Genomic DNA, 21318 nt, shown 5'->3' with positions numbered 1-21318 from the left:
GACGATATCTCCAAACAAGGGATGCCCTCCCAACCTAGGCCTCAGTGAAGTCGGGGACCCTTACCTGGCAGTAATGAATGTCCACTTCCTCTTTGGACTGACAGTTTCCCACTTTAACATACTGCAGCTTGGAAGTGATATCCTTGCAGTCAAGCTCCTCACCTGTAGGACAAGTGAGAGATGGGACCCAGGCCTGGCTGTGGTTCTATAGAAACACTGTCCAGCCCAGTTCCCTCACAGGACAGAAAACAGTAACCAAATCACCGAAGCCAGATGCAGGGAGGGGAATTATGTCATCCTAATTCACCCCCACCCTTCATATTCAGATATATAGTTATTGCTGGCTTTCACTAACTTAATAGTACAATTTTAATTGCAGGAGGAGCCTAGATTCACCGCTTTGGTGATGTGGACTGATGAGACTCACTTTTATATAACTGTAGACTCTAACAACCATAAAGACTGCAGCAATCCTCTTATTCTTGTAAAAATATCCAGAAGCCAATGGGCAATGAAGTGCCAATAAATATAAGTAATAACTATCCATCCCTGCCTTTGGGTTAATACAATAGGACAATATTATGGCCCCATAAGGGCTCTCACTGCCTTTGTGGGGGCCAAGGAGACCCTAGAAGCCCTTGTGGAGTCCTCTCTTTGGATATAGCTGCCCCCAGGTCACTGGCGTGGGCTTCTTTACATACAGATATGAATGCTACTTGCATACTGAGAATGCTAAGATTTAAACACAGCTCACCATTCCCCATATGAACCTTGGGAGTTTTCCATTCTTGGATGGCTCCTAACTACATATTAGCCTGCCTCTCAACTTCCAAATAATTTCATTTTAAAGCAAAAGCATGCCAACTACATTAAGAGGATGAATAAGGAAAACAAATTCAGGCCAAAATACTATATTCTGCCTCTGTAGATTTAAATCCCTGAGCCTGGCTTATTTTCCTTATGAAGGGTCCTGGCCTCCTGAATGCACCAACCAAGAAAGGCCCTTGTTGCTAGTTTACAGATAACAGTCTCGACCAAATGCCACATGCAGAGTGCCTATGGGGAATTCATCTTCTGATGGTTTACTGACTTCACGTTCTTAAACCATTCAAAGGGAATGGTAGAAAGAGATGCTTTTAGAGTAAGTTTCCTTGGTCTGCAACTTGATTACTGCCATTACAGAGACTATCTGAGTACATCATCGAGAAAAGAATGAATGATTGGACACTGAAGGTATTTATGTTTTCACTCTTGCTTTCGCTACCCAAGAATGAACATAGGCTTAGAATCAAAAAAACAAAAAAACAAAACAAAACAAAACAAAAAAACCTTAAACTAAACTTGAAACAAAAAACATGAGTCCAGGCAAATAGTTCTATCTTCAGAGAATATAACATTAACATTGGGGTTCTGAAAGTTACTTATGCTCTTAAACATAAGAACATGTTGCAAGAATACGGTCTGATGTGCAGACTTCTTGAGCCCCTTCTCCCAAGCTGCTGTGAGCTATTAGAACCAACCAGTATGACATAAGTGCAAGGTCGAGAGGGGCAGAGAGTAAACAAGGGGAGGTTAATAAACTTAGACCAGCCTTATAAATCCTGGAGAGGATTCTATGGTGTCTGCAGCCCCCAGAGCACACGGTGGGGGCTAATATTATCCAGCTGGTGGCTTCCTTTTCTCTCCAAGATAGTTGTATGACACTCAGTGAACAGATGTGTACTGAGTGTCTGCTTTATCAAGATTATGGATGGAGGGTACCTGTCTTCAAGGAGTTCTGGTTGGAGAGAAAAGATATTCTCTTATGACAGGACTATAAGTAATCCAAGACTATGAGGAGAAAGGCAGATGAGAGGCTAGAGACAGTAAGGAAGGAGTTTGGAGAAAAGGGGGAAGAGACTGCTTCATAGGCATTTGAAAGGGGTCAGTCTAAGAACATTCAGGAAGGGGTGGCAGTTCCCTGAAGGCTTGAACATAATGACTGGCCAGTGATCAAGAAATATCTTTCTGGAATAAAGCTCACACCAAAGAACAGTCCCTGGCTTGGTCTGATGGATTTCAAGGGACAAGCTATTGGTAATATACTCACATATGTCACAGCAGGTGCCTGGAATTTTCATGATTCTCCCCTTAAGAAAACAACAAAGTCCCAAATTAATCACAAACAGTACATAGTGGTCAGCGTTCAGGTCATTCCACAAACTAATTCCTGGCTCTGGACTCACAGCCCTGAGTTTAGTCTCCATATGTAAAATGCACTCTCTCATCACGAAAGTGAGGGGAATGTGACCACCCTCCCTGACCAGGCTGAAACAATTCTGATTATTCTGAATTCTCTCCCAACTGAGTCACCGGGATCAACATTCCTAGGGCAGACTGGAAATCGGTTTGATCCCTCACCTTCCCATTCAAGGATCACATGTTCAGTCTTCCCCAAGGGAAAGGTTTTTTGTTGTTGTTTTGTTTTGTTAGTTTTTTTTAAGGCATCATGTAGTACAGAGAGTTTTGTCTGTCCACAGGGCCCAATCTTATAATTTCACTGACTCATAAGCTCCCTTGGACACTGGGAAATCACATCCGGGCTGGACTGCTTGCCGTTCAGAAGGACTCTGTTCTTAGAGGGGAGAGATGGAGACGGTCGAGGGGGAAGTGGGGCCTGAGCTTCAGCTACTCACTCCCTCGGCCAGACATTTGCGCTCATTGAAGGGCGGGCAGCCTGTGACCCGCCTCTCCCAGATGTACTCTCCTCTCTCGTTGACCTTGCAGAAGTGACTGTCACAGCCATCCTGGAGTGTCTCATCACGCTGGGAGGGAAGAGGGCAAATTTGAAGACTGTGTTGGGTTACAAAGCCACTTCAAACCATGCTCTGGACTCTTGGGAGTTGCTGAGACAATTTGGAAGACTATGGACTAAGAATGAGACAGTATCTATAAAGTGTCCACACCCAGAAGACAGAAAAGAAGTGGGGTCCTTTTACAACTTATTTACTAAGAATAGGGCTGCATAAATGTAGATGTTCTCCTAAACTCTTTTGACCACTTAGAAGCTTAAAGAATTAAGACATAAGGAAAGTAAACTGGCTGATCAATAACTGAACTAGAGATGAACCAGGCGCCACCTCCCAACCCTACCAGCCATTTCTGGCTTTCACAGATTAAAGTTTGTTTCACCCTGATTGCCTTTCCAGCCTTATAGACATCACAGCTGGATAAAATCCTAAAGATAATCAATTTCAAATCATGGGGCCATATACCAATTTGTCAAGAATGACAACCAGTAAGCAGTAAGGTAATGGCTGTATGTAGAGCCAGAAGGAAGTTAGAGTAATCAGGGGGATCATTTCATAAACTATAGAAATGTCTAACCAATGGATTGTATGCTGGAAACTAACAAAAAAAATTAATTAAAAAAAAAAAAGAGTGACAACCAAATCAAAGAGAAAATTCTGTGCCTTCTATGGGTTACTCATCTTTTCTTTACAAAACCAGAAAGAAGTCAATAGTGACCCAAACGTAGTCCTTCTTTCTTGAAGAAAAGATCCCCAAATAGGAAACCAGGTAGTGATACAAGGAGGATTCCTGAATTCAGCTGGCTCCTACCTTCAGCGTCATGATCTGTCCTCCCCTTAGCTGAATGGTGCAAGCCGTGGGCAGACACTTCCCACAGCACTCGCCTTGGATCTTCTCTTCCTTGTAATCCTGCATCCAGAAGAAAAAGCAATCTTAGTCAACCTCCCCCAGAACATCCCAATCGGAAGGAGGCTAACTCTGCCAGCTTCCCATCTCTCCCAGAGTCCAGAAACTCAACATCCAGCTCTTTTTTCAGTTCTCAATCCCCTGGATAGCATTCCTTCCATCCAAAGATGTACACCTCGCTCAAGTTCTAGCAGCCAGGACTATTAAATTAGACACCTCTCCCGAGCTCCAGACTTACAAGTTCAACTGTTTACTTGACAATCGTTTATCTTAGTGTCATCTTAAGACTTATCTCCAAAATGGAACTTGATTTTTGACCCAAATCTTATCCCTCCTCAGTCTTACCTATCTCAGTAAATAGTTTGATTACTCAGTTTCTCAAATTAGAAATTTGAGAGTCACCCTTGATTTCTCCCTTTTTTATTTCCCTGCTCATCACCAAATCTAGCCAAAAATGCACCTCAAATTTTTCCACTGCTTGTCGCGACTAGTGTCCTCTAACATCACCTAGTCTAGCAATCATCATCAACTACTAGACTCTGACAATAGGCTTAATTTGTCTTCCTACCTTCATTCTTGCCCCCCTACTATAAGTCTTCACATAGTTGCTAAAATGACTTTCTTATATAAGTGCAGTCATGTTACTCCTCTGCTTAAAAACCCTCAGTGTTGTCTTGGTTCTGGTAATGACAGACGAAGTAGCTCATACTGGGCTGACTCTCCTGCAGGTAACAACTTAAAATTATTGACAAAATATTTAAAACAATTATTTAAAGTCACTGGATGGCCAAAATTAGGAATAAACCGTAAGTTATTTGATCCTTGAAAGAGGGAATCACGATGAACAAGAATTATGTTTAAATGGCTTTTCCCATGAGGGCAGTCTGCATGGCACTGGACAGCTGGAATTTGAACAGAAAGAAAACAGTAGTTGTATTTGCCTGTGGAGTCAGAGGACAGTTTGAAATCCCAAGAATAGCTGACGATTAAAGGGAAAACCCCTGGATGAGAGGAAGTAGAAAGGAGAAGCCCCCAAACCTGCATGTAAATTCCCTTCAAATCCTTGGTTGACTCCTGAATTATATAAACACAAAGGAGCCTCTGAAAATCCCAGCAACAAAACAGCCGGTGGGCAGCTTCAAGAGCCGAGCAGGAATTTCGCTCCGACATACCACAGAAGAGCCAGGGTTTGCAGTCTGAATCCCACCAAGCTGAAAGGGCCAGTTGAACACCTTAGGTTTCCACTGATGCTTCAAAAGAGCCGAGAATTAGGAGTAAGAACTAGATCTAAAGACTGAAATATTCACCCTGGGACTAAGAAAAATATTGAAATAGACCCTCCCCAAAGCAGTGTAAAATCTAGCTTTCTTTGTTTAAGGTGAACCTTCAATAATCTAAGGTAGAAGCAAATTTAACATTCATCAGAGGAAATAACAGGATTAAGAGTCTGTTCAACGTACCTTCCACCAATACCTAAGACATGGTAAAAAATTTCATGCACAGGAATGGAAAAATTTGATTCACACTCAAGAGAAAAATTACTCAAATCGGAACAGATACACAAATGACCTTGGTATTACAAGTAGAAGGCAAGAACTTCAAAATAACTATGATAAATATGTTAAAAAAAAAAAACTAGAGGAAAAGATGGACTTAATGAGAAAAGAGATGAGAGTTTCAGTAACAACCTGGAAAATTAAAAAACAAAATTCTAATGGAAATCTTAGAACTAGAAACACAGTACCCTAAATCAATTAACTGCAGAAAAGAACGGATCAATGAATTATAAGACTGATCCATATAAATTGAAGCACAGGGAGAAAAAAGACTGAAAAAAATGTACAGAGCCCAAAAAACCAGCAGAACAATATTGAGTGGTCTAATATACATGGAATCAGAGTTCCAGAAATACAGGAGAAAATGGAAAAAAGTCATAGATATTAAATAACAGATGAATTTTTTCCCAATTTGCTCAGAAAATCAACTCACAGATCCAGGAAGCCCATCAATCCAAAGAAAGAAAAGTATAAAGAAAACTACTCAGAGGCATACACTCAAACTTCTGAAATCCAAAGATAAACTGTTAAAAGCAGCCAATAAGGCAGGGTAGGGGGATGCACACAGGAAAATAACAATAAAAACGGCAACTAACTTGTCATCAGAAGCAATACAAGCCAGAAGGCAATGGAACAACATATTTAAAGTGATAAAATTAAAAAACTTTCAAACTAGAATTCTATATTCAGCAAATGAAGGCAAAATAAAGACGTTTTCAGATAAATGAAATTTGAGAGATGTAACTCCATTTGGCCCACACTAAAAGAAATGCTAAAAGAAGCTCTTTTTCAAGCTAAAGGGAAATGTTATAACATGGAATTTCAGATATACAGGAAGGAAGAGCGCTGGAAATTATAAATACGTAAGTACATATAACATACCAATTTTAGTTATTTTCTTAAATTCTGTAAAAGACAATTCATTAAAGCAAAATAATAATGCCTTGTGAATTTATCTCTTACATAGAAGTAAACCATGCAACAACAACAGCACAACATATAGGAAAAAGAGTACATTGTACATGAAATAGCAACTTATTAAAACAAGGCGGACTGTGATACATCAAGGATGCATATTACGATCTGTAGAGTAGCCATCGTTATCTGATTCATGGATTATTTTAAAGCATTTTATTTAATTTCCAAATATTTTAGGGGAAGTATTTATAATACTTGTTGTTAGTAATTTAAATGTAATTGTGGACATAGAATATACTCTACGATTCCAAAATTTTGACATTTAGCAACTTTTTATATGGCCCAGATTTTTCAATTGGGTACAAGTTGGTTGATGTAGTTTTCTAAGTCTTCTATATCCTTACTGATTTTTCCCCCGCCTTGTTCTAGCAGTTACAGAGAGAAAAATATTAAAATTACCAACTAAAATTATGGCTAAGCCTATTTCTTTCTCTAATTCTATCAATTTTTGCTTCATATATTAGAAGTTCTACTGTTTGATGCATACATATCTAGGATTCTTTTGTCTTCTTAATGAATCTACTCTTTCATCACTATGAAGTAATCTTTACTTTGGGTAACATTCTTCATTTTAAAGTCTCTTTTGTTTGGTATTAATATACCTATCTCAGCTTTCTTATTCTCAGTATTTACCTGGTATATATTTTCCCATCCTTTTATTTTCAAACTGTCTGTCTCTTTAAATTGAAAGTGCATCTCCTATAAACAGAATACTAGTTGGGTCTGGCTTTTTTATCCAAGTCTAACAATCTCCATTTTTAATTGGGATTTTGTTTTGCTCATTTACATTTAACGTAATTATCCATATGGTTGGGTTTAAATCTACCATTTTGCTATTCATCTGTTGTCTTCTCTGCTACTTGTTCTATTGTTAATTCTTTTCTGTCTTCTTTTGGTTTAATTAAGTTTTTGGTTTTCTAGTATTTTATCTCCTCTATTGGCCTTTTATCTATATTCTTCACGTTACTATTTTAGTGGTTACATAGGTTTATACATTTATCAAACTATGACAAACTGTATACTTAATATCTGTGCATTTTATTGTAAGTAAATTATATACCTCAGGTAAAAAATAAAGTTTACAAAAATTTTAAAAGTAAGACCTTTTATGGCTTCCCATTACATTTAGGATAAAATTCAATCTCTTTGGCATGTTCTGCAAGGCCTGACATGGTTCGTTTCTATTTTTCTGACCTTATCCATACCACCATCCCCTTGCTCTTGACAATCCACCCCTGAGCATCTTCTAGAACCATAAACGTGGCAACCTCCTCTCACCTGAGGGCCTTTGTGTATGCTTTTCCCTCTAGCTAGAATGCTCTTCCCCACTCTTTGTATAAAGAGCCCTTTCTCATCATTTAGTAGTCATTATAAATATTCTTCACAAAGGCCTCCCAAGATACAACACACACACACACATTCATTCTCTCTCTCTCTCTCTCTCTCTCTCTCTCTCTCTCTCTCTCTCTCTCCAGCCCTTCTCCCTACCCCCTCTCTCTCTCTCACAATTAATACAATTTGAAATTTTCATTTGTCTGTTTAGATGTTTTGGAATTTACATGAGAGGCATGTAAATTCCAAACTATTCTATGCTATTCATTATCGTCTCCCCACATCTGGCCCTTAGCAGGAAGTCCTACATTCACTGAGATGAGTTCAGCTAGGAATTCCTTGAAAGAGACCTAAAGTGAGTGTCCTTCATTTATATCCACATCGAAAAAAGCAGCAACTTCCAGACAGCAGAATTTCACTGCCTTGCACAAAATGTCCCCAATTTGGGGGCAACAGGATAACCAACTTTATTTTGCAAAGAAAGAGTATTTAAAACAATGTTAATAAAATAAAAATCGAAAAGCTACCATCAGCTGTCTCAATCCTGCAATAGAACTGAAACTCTTTTAACTCTCCCCATCACTCCAAAAAAAAAGGAACATAATCTCAAAATTTTTTTAAAGAATAAATTTAGTTATGTGAGAAATCAACCACGCTGTCATTCTTTTTTGCATTTTGCCACATTTAGCAATGACCTCTTAGCTATTCCTTTATTGAGGACCTGGGATTTCTCCAACACGAATCTCAGGTCAATTGGAGAGCCCAGACAGCAGACCTGGTCCTCTCTACATCACTCCCTTTTCACTGCACAGGGACCAAATGCTCCCAACCAGCAAACAAGGCTAGGAGTCAGTAAGCCTGCTCAGAAGTGAATTTAACCACGTTTACTCCTAAATCGAGCTTCTGAACTTGATGTGTCTTCAAGGAGTAGGCCATAGAGAAAGCTGGTGAGGACCAAGCTCAGCATAAACTAGGGTTACTGGGCACAGGCCACATACTGGGAAGGACGCTGTTGGAGTTTGAGTCTATCGCGTAGTCTTTCACTGGTGAGCTTTAAACTGTGTTTTCAAAAATGCATATGTCCCGGAAGGTGTAGAACTTTAAAATGGGAGAGGAATGAAAAAAGGCATAAGACCTTAAAATGAGTGCATGTAAGTGGTGACAGTCAGAAGGTGAAAATAAAATAGGACTTCAATCAAGCAGGATTTCACGGGAGCTTGGATTTGGCATCATTTAGTGAGTCTTAGGGAAAGAGATAGAAAGACCTTCCCCTCAGCAGGCCCAGGTTAAGGAAATTGGACAAAATCTTTAAAAGAGAAGTGAGGGGACAAGGACAAATGGGGGAGGAGCTGCAAAGTGAAGGGGTAGGACAGTGGGGGGGGGGGATCCACTCCAGAGACAAGAGGGAACAGTTAAGCAAAAAAATAAGATAGAGGGTATTATGGGAGGAGAGGGAACAGGAAAAAGAGGAAGAAGAGTCAGAGGTAATAAGGAGGAGTAATGATTTTAGAGCCGTGGCGGGGAGTTAGGAAAGAAAAACAGGAGGAGGAGAGGGAGCACGGCAGAATCCACTTACAGGACCCCCCAGCAAGTCCTCTGCTGTCGAAGTCAAGAACACAGCCGCACTGGGTAACAGGGCTTGTTTGAGCCCTGCTGGGCTTCCCAGCCATTTGTGGGCAATGGTATGCATTCCACACCTCCCCATACGCATGTGGAGAAGGGCAGGCGCGCGCGCGCACACACACACACACACACACACACACACACACACACACACACACACAGAAAGGCCGTGCCGAATGGGCTTTCACTGGATCAATCGCATGGCTCCAAATGTCATTCTTGTTCCTCTTAGGAGCAGCTGCTTCCTCTTCCTGCTCAGCCAAGTTCCCAGCCAAGCTCCCGGCCCCAGAGTTCATTTGTTTAGGTCACAGCAGCCATCTAGTCCTGCTCCCCCATCCTACCATGCCCTTAAAGCTCTGCCTTGCACATGCCTCACAGTCCTTTTCATGCATCACATCTGCTGCTGAAGGCCCTCCAGTCTCATCTGCCCCTGCCGTCCTTTTCTAACCTTTGGTGCTGTCTGCCGGTCCGTTCCCTATTCCCCTTCTTGAAAGGCCCTCTATTCTTCGTTCAACCCAGTTTTCAAGGTCAGCTCATGGTCATGCCCCTCCAGGATGACTTCTCAGAGCTTCCTGTCAGAATGACCTCTCTTCCTCACCCTTTCCCTGAGAGTTCATCTGTCAGACTTTGTGTCTACTACCCACTAGCACAAACCACCTTCTTCTGGTCTCCTCGTAAGCTCCCCCTGGGGGGAAATGAAGGACTCACATCTCAGGCCATGCTAACACTTCACTCTGATGTAGGCAGTTCAAGCAGAACTACCTAAACTTAATTCATCACAGCTCCCCCAACCTGCAGGAGGCCTCCCTGAGGCCCTTCATGCCAGAGCAGCGTAGTAAGACCAGCTAAGCTAGAATGGGGGCAAGTGAGGCAGGTTTCAGCAAAGGTTGAGAGAGCCACGGGAAGAGGACTAATCTAGGAGTTTCAAGGGGTAGGAGGTGGGTCCACTGCTCTGGGGAGATATCAGAATTCTGGAGGAAAGGAGAAAGAGTACACAAACCCAAAGGGACCATGGATTTAAAAAATATTTAGAGACCTATCTAGACTAAAGCTGGATCTCCTGAACGCAGAGGAGGGCACTGTGCCCCCTTCTGACCACCAGAGGGCACTATCAGGCCCGCAGGACAGGGTTTCTGTGGACCATCCGAGGTACGAGGTACGAGGGAAGCCACAAACTCCAGACAGCACTTTCCATTCCATGTTCAAGCCCAGTTCCACTCTAGGGGTTGTCACACACACACGAACACACACACACCTGCACCAAAAACCCTAAAACATCAACTGCGCTTTTTTTTTTAATAGCAAAAACATGTACTTAGCCTCTAATTGAGGTAGGAATGTCCTTTTTAAACGATTCTATCAGAAATAGTCCTATCTGTTCCACGCATATTTTATTGAGCCTGTTTTGAGCACGACACTATGCCAAGTGCCATGAAGAACACAGATGCAGAACACGCTCATCCTCGAGAGCCTATGAAGCACCTGTACGAATGTTCCTGTCCCTACCCCTTCCTGATGTCCCCTACCCCCTGGCCGGCTGTGCCGCTCCTCTTACCAAGGTCTCTTCCCCAGACTCCACCCCAGACCCCACCTGCCTCACTGAAGACAGCGGCCCCCACCCCCACTGCCTTTACATCATCTGGAAGAGCTGTTACTGGAGTCTGCTTATCGCTCACAGGAAAATCAACCGACCAACTGTATCTTCTAAAACACCAGGAGCCCCGGCACAGAGGGCAGTCTGTGGAAGAAGCGGAGACATCCTCCTCAGAGGTAAGGTCCAGCTCTGTGACGTGGGGCTAAGAGTCATAATTAAAACAATAAAATGCCCGTTTTCATCTACCAGACTAGAAATGATGATTCCACCACACTCTTCAGAATCCACCCTCAGGAGGGAATCAGAGCAAACATAGTCATTGTGGCCTGGCTGAAAACAGGGTGAAATATTTTAAATGCACTAAACATCCAAAAATAAAAGTGTATGTTGTGATACATTCATTCCAAGGACCTTGCACACAGTACATCTGATAAATATTTTTGACTAATTAATTTTTAATGTTTTCAAAGAATGGTAGTGATGTAGGGATGTTTCTTAAAACGTTGCATAAAAAAGAATATCAAATGGTAAATATGGTATCATGAGCCTTATAAATGTATTTATTTTAAAAACACAGGAAAAAATGTTTAAAATTTATGAAACTAAATCATGATTATTTCTGAAAAATGCAGTTTGGGTGGATGACTTTTAGTTTCTTCATTAAGGCTGTCAAATATGGTCCATAATCAGAATAGACAAGGATCCGGTTCATCCCCCAGGGGCTTGGTGACCCTCTCTTACCGCGGGGCAGGCCTTGCAGGTGGTCTTCCTGCACTCCAGCTTGAATCCAGAGATGATCCCCTCCTGGATGGTGCAGTGGCAAGTCGTGCACACATCAATCATCATACTCTTCCCAGGCTGGAACCAGAGGAATCACAGGCTTCTCAGCACCCCAACCCCTGACTTTCCCACTCGCCTCAGCCCCATAAGCCGTCTGCCTCATGAGTGGGGGCCCAGCCTCCCCCAGCTGCCGTGGGCCATCACCCTTACGCTCCTGCTGTCTCCAGTGGCCCACTCCCTTCCCCGCCTTGCCACCCACCAGAGGGGGAGCTGGGGCAGTGGGAGAGGGCGACAGGCGGAAATGTGCACGACGACTTCAGAGCCCTTCCCTGCAGGAGAAACGCTCACGTGCGTGGGGTGGGCAGGAGGCCCGGGCACTAGAGTTGGGAACAGCCCAGCCTAAGCTCCAGGAGGAAGCCCTGGGAAGCCCTGGAGGCAGCGGAAAGTGTGCTGCGGGTAGGTCTCCCAGTTCATTTCATTTCAACATGAGAATGACTGAGTGGCCCACCCTTCTCACAGCACCCCCACCCTCGCCCCCAACTCGCCCTGGAGAAGAAGGCAGCAGCTCACCCCAATGATGGTGCCATTGAGTATGCAGGCCTCCATGGGTTCTGGGGAGAGAGACGCGCAGGCGTGAGCATCCAGAAAAACCTCACACGCAGCCGATCGCTTCGGGGCCTTCCCCTGCGGTCTGGGCCTCTCTCCCACAACTGCTGGCCCTCTCCCCGCCCACCCCAGGATCCTGTGGGTCCTACTTCCAGAGCCCCTGGAGGCCTCACTTCCCCCAGGACTGCAGGGAAGGGTAGACTGCCTGTTTCCACCCAGCCCTCAGTGAAAAGACCCCTGTGTGTTCTCAGAGGGGTTGGTGTTTCAGTGGTTCGCACTTCACTAGTGAGTGGGAGGATGTTTAAGGTTATGAAAGAATGATATTCTACTCTGAGAACTTGAAGACCCAAGGTAAAAATCACACAAAGAATTCAAGCAGGTGGTGGAGAACTTGTTGTTGCTGTTTGTTTGTTTGTTTGTTTGTTTGCTGGCAGGGTTAGGGGTCAGGGGTTGGAATGCCTTTCCCAAGAACACAGCAAATGATAGAGAAGGCGGTCCCTAGAGTCAGAGGAGCCTGGTCTACGGCTCTCTAACTCACAGGGGCCAGTGGAGGCAGTAGCAGCACCGCCTCACCCGGCTGGCTGTCGTGAGGATGACATGAGGGAGTGGTATAAAGCCATCACTGAGCACGGTGATGACCTTCAGGAAACAGACGAGAGAAATATAACAATTTCTTGAAGGTCATCACAAAAGCATTGGAGTGGATGGGGAGATTTTAATCCTGCCCATTTCCCTGGGTTGCTAAAAAGGGAACCAATTCTGGAGCCTCTAGTGGAAAGAGAGGCTCCAAGGTGGGCCCCTGGACGGCATGCCTTACCGCAGCGACAGGTGGGACAACACTCCGAGGTCTTACAGCTCAGCTGGAAGCCCGTGGGGCAAGTGGGGACATCCAGCTGGGGGCAGGAGACGTTCCTCTGTTGCACGAAGACCTCCTCCTTCACGCGGACACACTCGTTGATGAGGCAGGGGTTTCCTGGGACGGCCCAGTGGGAGCCAACCTGGAGTCAGGACGCCAGAGTCGGGCGAGGCCAGGGTCACATCCCAGTGGGGCACGCACTGTTCCCCCAGAGAGCTGGTTTGGGCCCTGGAGGTGAGCCTCAGTTTCCTGTCGAAGCCCCACCCACAGGGCGAGGCCCACAGAGGGCATGAACTGGCTCATTCCAGGTCCTGCAGTGAGTCTGGGTCAAAGTCACCCTGACCGAGATCGTAGCTCATAGCCATGTGTTCTCCCACAGACACAGGTTTTGCCACCTGAGTAAGCACCTGAGGGGAGCCTGGGATGCTCCCTGCCCCACCTAACACTGGCTGGGAGCTGAGCTCAGAGACGCCAGGGCACTCACACTGGGAAGCAGGAGCACGGGCTGACACAAAGGAAATAAGGAATAATCCCCAACCCACGGCCCACTCATACGGGAAGACAGCCAGAGACTGGGGTGCTGGCGTCTGACCTCTCAGCCCTGCAACCTGTCCCTGAGCTTCTCGGGCTGTGCATAGGTGGCCTGACCCCAAGAGTTGGCTCCAGGGGCAAAGAGCACTGAGCGTGTCCAGAGCATGACTCAGAAAAGTCACGGCGAAGGTTCCGCCTGGAGATTCGTCTGTGTGCGACAGTGTCCAGATGCATCAGTGGGTGCACTCCCCCGCCCGCAGGGCCCGACCTGCTGCTCTCGGCTCCTGCTCACTTTCTTCTCTTTCCAGATGAGGAGCAGAAAATGCCAGACCCTCGTAGCCACTTTCTTCACCCCAACTCTGACTCGCCCTGACCAAATGTTCCCAGGGCAGGCCTGGCCCCAAAGTCCAGACCTCTCCCCTCTGGTAATTTACCTGCTGAGCCTTAGCCATGGGCTATGTCAAGAGGATCCATCCCCACCCACCCTCACTGGTCCCTGACATACTCTCAGCAGCAGCAGCAGCAGAGCCATTGCTGATACCCAAGTCTCATAGGTAAGATACAGACTTGAACTGGGGGAGAGAAACTCAGGTCTCCTGATGTTTTATAGTCCCTGATGAGGGTCTGAAGGAAAGCGAGGGGCTGGGGTTGGTGGGAGGAGGGCAGGGAAACTGAACCCCAAAGGGATCAGCTGTCGGCCCCCACCGGGATGGAAACAGCCTCTAATCTGAGCTGGATCCTGGCCCTGGAGAGGAGGGGTAAAACCTGCCCGATTCCAGGATGGACGGGGAGCAGAACAAATAAAAGGGTGGGGGAGGGACACAGGGCAGGAAAATCCACAGGTAACTTGGATCAGAAGTGGGAGGTGGAAACCAATGAGGAGAAACTCAATGAGTCATCCTGCTGTCACTGAGCAGGAGCAAGGCGATGGGCCTGGGTAGCAGACGGACAGGTTCAGGGTAAGACGGTGAACCCTGTGCCTTCCTTTCTAAACAAAGTGCGTTTGGGTCTTACTGGAAGAACACAGAAGGGGGAGGCCCAGAGGTGCACCTTACAGCACCTGCCTCCTGAGGCTTCCAGGGCCTAGAAGTCCCCGCTTCAACCTCATGAATCAGAGTAAAAGAACTGCTACCATCCTGGCCTCTGGACTAAACTCCACGGGGACAGAATCCTCTATGCTTCAGAAAAGGGCTTGAGAAGCATCCAAAGTGAGAGCCCGAGGGCCACACAGGAGATGGCTGACCGCTCTGCTTTAGGAGAACGAATCTGGCTGGGGCTGGGGCCAGGCAGAGAAGACAAGTGTGGGGAGATGAGGGGCTAGCGACATGGCAAGACGCTGCAGTCAGAGGTGCAGAAATAGCTCCGGGACTTGGGGAACAGAAATATTGTTTGCTTCTCTGGGATACAAATTTCCCTGATGGAAATCAGTGACGAGGTCAGAGGACCCCGACGGGGCTGATGTACAGAATGGCACTTGCCACCTGTGGAGTCTGGAGGCATGGCAGGCCCACGGCACACGCGGGGTGGTCAGGCCATCGCTGTACCAACTGCTCAGGGAAGCAGGACCCCAGATTCACAGGAAAGCAGGAGCACATAAATCCCTCAGGAGTTCACAGAGCTCTCGGGGAGGGAACTGGGCTTCTCCCAAAATCCACAAGACAGGAAGCCCAGCTGACTTTCAGATAACCCTGGATTAACCAAACCCCTGTGGGGAAAGCAAAGGGCAGAGGATGAGCTCTGATTTTACAGATGAAACCAAGGCCAGCGCTGGACCACAGAATGGACAGCCAGGCTCAAAAGGTCACTGCCCTCCTTCCTACCCAGCCTGGGGCCCACACCTACGTTCTTCCAGTGAGACTGGGAGTCCCCCCGTGGTGAGCCAATCAACACCTCACAGGCAGATGGCAGGCACTTTCCACAGCACTCGCCTTCATGGAGGACATACGTGAAGCCCTGGAAAAACACAAAGAACAGAGTGAGGCCAGGCCAGCAGCAGAGACACAGGTGTGCTGATCTGCTCCACAGGTGTACTGAGCTTGGGGTTTTGCAGAGAGACAGGTGGACTGAACATCTGCATCTCTGTCATCCACCATTCTCAGGATTGTGCTAAGAAGTACCTAGGGAGCATCGACCATTGAGTCACTAAGTGAGGTCATACACCAGCTGAAGAGACAGCCCTGCCCTCTGAGAGCTTCCACTTTGAGATCAATATCCAGCCCACAGGATTATTAAAGACAGCCCAGCGTTCACTCTGCAGCAGCTAGCTGACCTGATCTTTATCACGGCCAAATCTAGGGCACCTCACTGACTGGAGGGAAACATTCAGGATGCCTGGGATCCAGTCTCAGTGCTAACGGGGCTAACTGTCTGTAGGAGATGAGCACCTCGGCGCCCAGATCTCCCACCAACGCGCAAAGTTAGGTTTTCCCAGGTAGTTTACCCAGCAGTTTATGGGGCACAAGGAAATGAGAGAACAAGAGAGCCACCTTCTCCAGAAAGCCTGCCAGAGAGGCCAGCATTCTGAAAGTCTGCCAGCCCATCTCGCATCTTGGAAGGCCTCTCGGAGATCCTCCAACCAAAGTTTTAGGAATCTGGGTTGAAATCCTCCACTGAAAACTCTGAAGCAATGTACAAAGAATAGGCAAAACCATGACACGTGTGATCGCGCCAAGTGCCAAGAGGAGAGAACCCAGAACTGGGCTTCATCTTGAAGCTCTGTCCCTAAGAGAGAAGGAATGCCTGCAGCTGTTCAGGATGGGCGAGGATGCCAAGCCTGCTCTGCTCCCCAAGCACACTCACACGCAGGCACAAGTCGGAATATGCACATAACACTGGTGCCCCTCACTGGGGGAATGTGAGCACTCCAGAGACTTGGCTCAACTTTACATCACCTCCATGGGACCTACTTACATCCCAACCCACGTCACAGTGGTGCCCAGTGAGCTGTCCCCAGTCTTTTATCAGCTAACATTCTAGTCATTTATTTGCATCTATGTTGTACTAGGAACTTTGGAGGAGCCAACAAATTAGGATGATACTACACAGACACCCTCTAATATAAGGTAAAGTGCCATAAAAGAAACAAAGACTCAGGGAGCCAAGAGGAGAGTCATCAATAACTTCACAGACCCAGCATTGCTCTTGTGCACCTCTCTCGGAGTGCTGGGTGACCTGGATTTGGGTATTATTCATGTTTTCGGCTGCCTCAGCCATGGGCAAATATCATGGATGACTCCCAGGACAGATGCTTTGTTCCCAAAACCCCACCAACCTCTCACGCTCAGGTCCTCCTAGCCATGTCTCCAAATCTCCTGGCTGCCGTCTTTCTAAGATTCCTCTCTACCTCCAGCATCCCCCATTTTCTTGCTGCCCAACCAGGATTCATTCTATATGTTCATCTCTCTTTTCCTGCACCCCTCCAAATCATCAAGCTTGTATCTGTTCAAAATATACATCACAGACCCTTCTCCTGATCCAATAGCCTCCAGACAACCAAGTTTCTACCATACGGCCTGCACCTTGCACAAAAGTTGACTGGACCAGAGTGGGAACTGAACAGAAGATTCAATCTGTAGGCTGAACTGAGCCCATCAATTTTCTTTTTGAGAAGTTTATCTATCAACACAAAGACTGAGTAAGTCACATTGGACAGGGATTAACCCTGGATCTGAAAAGTCATGTTGAGTTGAAGCCAGATTCAAGAAAGCCATGTACAAATGAAATTGATGGGAAAGCAAAACTTCTTCCCAGAGGAAGTTGACCTGCAATGAGGAGCTAGAGAAAACAGGCACTGAGAAGCATAGACATGGGGACTTGGTACAAATGGAGGGAAATGCTGTGTAACCAGTTATATATCTTGCACTTATTTTCGAGAGTTCTATTTCATCTAGCTTGAGTAGATTGTACACTTTGCAATCAAAACCCCCTACTGAAACACAAAATAGATTTAGTACCAATTTTATAAAAATGACCTCTAAACAGATACCTCTTTACTTTATAGTGAGTTATTTCCCTCGCCTCCCATGGCCTATGGGAGGAGATAAAGACGAACAGGTTTCCAAAACCTCGCATTCCCAAAAGATACACCTAGATACCACAGCATCATCCTCTCCTGAAGTTGCCTAGCAACTCCACTCCTCCTCAGTACCAGCACTGCACGGAGACAGCCGATGAACTGAATAGACTCCTCATTTCTGGATAGGCCCTCCTTTCCATCATCAAACCATATATTTCCAAAACAGTACCAAGAGCACTATTTTCTCTGCTGTTAACATGTACAAAAGCAACCACAAAGTGTATGTAGTTGTCTACCCTGGTTACGCTTCTTTTATCATCACGATCTATTGATGATATTGCATTAGTAATCATAATAGCATTAAAACCAACAAGCAGAATTTGACCAACAATTCTCCCTCCACATTACTGCTCCCTTAAATGTGCAAGAATAGAATCCCCAGAACACATAGGAGCCTTAGGGGCAGGCCACCAAAAGAAGAATTAAAAACTGAATTAGGGGAACAGTAGTCATGTTTTCTATACTTCAAATTATAAGCACGGTCTGAAAAATCACCAATGTAAGTAAAAACACCATAGGACATTGAAACTGGGACAATCTCAAAATTCAGAACATATATCTATTCTAGGGACGGGCTAAGGTGACGTCTAAAGAGAGAAGAGATGGGGAAAAAACTCAATTCCTCTTTTCTAGGCATTTAATCCACATCTCTGTTCAAACCAACTCCACAGTCCTCTAGACTCAAGACCACACAATAGGTATGACCATTCGCCAAGCACTGAATCACAGAAAGATAACGTCGCCATCCTTACCTCGTGCTTCTTTTACCCAGCCCCACGGCCCTCTTTCCCCCTCACCATCGCCTGGAACCAGAGGTCGCTAATGGGGCTTTCCTGACCCTTCCTGGGATACCCTCCCGCGCTTCCCTACCCCGACTGCTCCGCATGGTGCCCAGGCCCTCTGCGCCCCTTACCGACTGGCAGCTTTCTTCGCAGAGCTTCCGAGAACACTGGGCCACACGCAGGCCCACCACCGCATCCTCCATGTCGGTACACGTGCACGTGTCGCAGCCCTCTTCCCAGAACTGGCCCACGGGATAGACGGTGCCTCGGTGGACGCAAACCTGCGGACAGGAGGTTTCCATAAGTGAACGCGTTCAGTTCACCTAAACAAGAAGTTAGAAACATCCCTATGTGTTGGAAGCTTCTCTAGGTGTTGAGAATACAGCCATAAATAAAACCAACGTGGTCTCTGCCCACATTGCTCATGGGCAGGATGCTCGTCAAGTAGATTTTCCCTTCTTCCCTCCTCTGCCTACCAGCCTTAGAAAAGCCATCTCCCATCTACCCTGAGAGTGGCCTTTTGTTGAGCCCAGATACAACACCCTGGCTGCCCTGATCTGGTTTCACTGCTGTCTTAACTGCATTTAACTCCTTCCTATGTCACACAGAATGCTACACCCTAATTCTCAGACCCAGTTATGTCCTAGAACTTGGAACGTATCCACATATAGACTTCTGTCCCGTCAGGAGTGGTCTGAAGATGAGGGAGGATTAAGCAGGAGTTATGAATGGGTGTTCCTTTGACACTCACAAATGACAAGGAACATAACAAGCAAAGACTCTGAGGCACAGAGTATGGGATTTGTTTGAGAGACAAGGGATCCTATTGGAAAGAACTACAGGCTACGGAAGGGATGTGTGAAATAAGATTACAAAGACTGGTTTGGGTCAGAATGTATAAAGCCTGGGCTGTAATATTTTACAGGAATGAAGTGCTGAGGAAGCTGTTTGATCAAGAGACAATGCCAGTTTTGAAATTAATCCCAAATCTGAGCTGCAAAGCTACAAACAGTTCTCCACCTTCATTCACATAATAGCAGGACAAATATTTTTAAATGATTACTCTATCTGCTTATGTTCTGATTTCTGTATAACAACTCATTGAATAAGAATCCTTGTTCTTCTATTGAGAAGTCTGCTAGAAAATAATACCACCCCTATGGAGAATTTAGCAATATCTAGCAGTATCTATTTACATAGATATTTAGCGTACTAGATATTTAGCAATATTTAGTGTGTGTGTATTTACCATTTGACCCAGAATATCACTTCTAGGAATTTATCCCAAAAACACACAGGCAAAAAAAAAAAAAAAAAGTGACAGATGTACAAGGCTACCTGTTATACCATTATTAGTAATAGCAAGAGTGAAGAAACTCAAATGTCCAACAGAAGGGGACTTGTTTGATAAGCTAAGGCACATTCATGCAATGGAAACTATGCAGTTATAAAAGGGGATAGGGTGGATCTGTATATACTGACATAGAATTATTCTAGTATATATTGTTAAATGGAAAAAGAAAAATTCACAACATAATTTATAATATGTTGCAACAAAAATATATTTGCTCATATTTTCAAAAAGAAAAAATGAAGGATATACCAAAAACTAATGAAAATTATAAATTAAAGGGGAGAGAGAAGAAACGAAACAAGGTAGAAGAAATGGTATAGAGGTGAGAATTCTGGAAATGCATCTTGGGTTGTAGAACCATTTATATCCTTTACATAAGAAACATTAAATCAAAAAGGAAATAAAAAGTAAAAATGGAAAACAAATTGAAATATCTGATTGACTTCAGTGGCACAATCACACAGAAAAAATAATTATTTCAAATTATTTTCAAAAACCAGTATTTTGACCATGTACCCCTAATAGGTTATTTTTTTTTTCTTTTTAGGTCAAGGAGTAATGCAATGAAATCTTAAACCTCGCTCAGTAATCTTAAATTACTGGTATCAATATTGGCACTGTTATTTTTGAAACTATTTTAAGCATATTGTAAGGTTAATCAAATAAGTTATTATGTTTATTATGTTAGGAAACCAAGATTTCCAACTTAGAAGTGATATAAGTATAAATTAAAGAAGTAAAACTCTATAATCAAATTTGAACCACACATATCACCATGAACTTAGGAGTTTTTATCTTCTTTAAAAATATATGTTTCCAAACTCTGCTCACCAAAAAGGTCTAGAGGCAATGACGACCCACAAGCAATAAACATCCTTAATATCCAGATCACAGTGTCTAAATAACATTTCACTCAGAGGTACCAGGACTCTGGTGAAATGGCCGATCCAAGGACTGGGGCGGGAAATGTCCAAGAGCAACGTGGAACACTTGTTTCAGAAAGCAAGAAAGCAATCGACAGGTAATGAGGCCATGTCAGAGGGCTTCAGAGCCAACCTGAAGGGGCTCTCATTTTGAGTATTAAATCAATGTTATGATGAATCAAAACATATCGAATACATAAGCATCCACGAGTTCATAAAACCCAAAAATCTCTTTGGTTACCACCAACTCATTGCTTTGAAAATTGGTAAATGAAAAGAATCAAGCATTTATCTTGCCATTGTTAAGGTAATTCTATTTCAGGGTAACCAAGTGCAGTTGGAGGAAAGTTCTTATAGAAGAATCCCAGCTAGTAAATGCACAAGAATGGCTGAAGTAGAGAAATGTCACCGTTTTGCAACTCTCAATGACAATAAATCTTAAGCAACAAAAGATCAATGAATATTAAAACTATTAGTTAAACGGTTGATGGGGTACACTTCGGGAGGGAGAAATAGCTTGATACCACTTAAACCCAGTAATCAGTCCTACCTGTGGGGTGGGGGAGGGGGGGACAACTGAACATGAAATGCCTCATGGAATAAGGCAACAGGAAGCTCACAGCATCCCCAAC

General features: G+C 44.7%; 1 protein-coding gene across 4 annotated transcripts in view; it reads right to left on the bottom strand.

Annotated features, from left to right (window-relative positions):
- VWF (von Willebrand factor) overlaps positions 1 to 21318 on the bottom strand; it is a 123704-nt gene that overhangs the window by 761 nt on the left and 101625 nt on the right. For all 4 annotated transcript variants that reach the window (XM_016162761.2, XM_016162763.2, XM_016162762.2 and 1 more), the window contains exons 43-51: positions 18541 to 18690; positions 15395 to 15505; positions 12983 to 13163; positions 12130 to 12170; positions 11521 to 11637; positions 3601 to 3699; positions 2676 to 2804; positions 2090 to 2129; positions 65 to 162 (exon numbers count right to left, since the gene is read on the bottom strand). In XM_016162761.2, coding sequence (XP_016018247.2) covers positions 65 to 162; positions 2090 to 2129; positions 2676 to 2804; positions 3601 to 3699; positions 11521 to 11637; positions 12130 to 12170; positions 12983 to 13163; positions 15395 to 15505; positions 18541 to 18690 — 966 coding nt within the window. The remainder of the gene's footprint in view (positions 1 to 64; positions 163 to 2089; positions 2130 to 2675; positions 2805 to 3600; positions 3700 to 11520; positions 11638 to 12129; positions 12171 to 12982; positions 13164 to 15394; positions 15506 to 18540; positions 18691 to 21318) is intronic.

Source organism: Rousettus aegyptiacus, unplaced genomic scaffold, assembly GCF_014176215.1.
Source record: "Rousettus aegyptiacus isolate mRouAeg1 unplaced genomic scaffold, mRouAeg1.p scaffold_m13_p_2, whole genome shotgun sequence".
NCBI lineage: Eukaryota > Metazoa > Chordata > Mammalia > Chiroptera > Pteropodidae > Rousettus > Rousettus aegyptiacus.
This window is presented reverse-complemented; position numbering and strand designations above follow the sequence as displayed.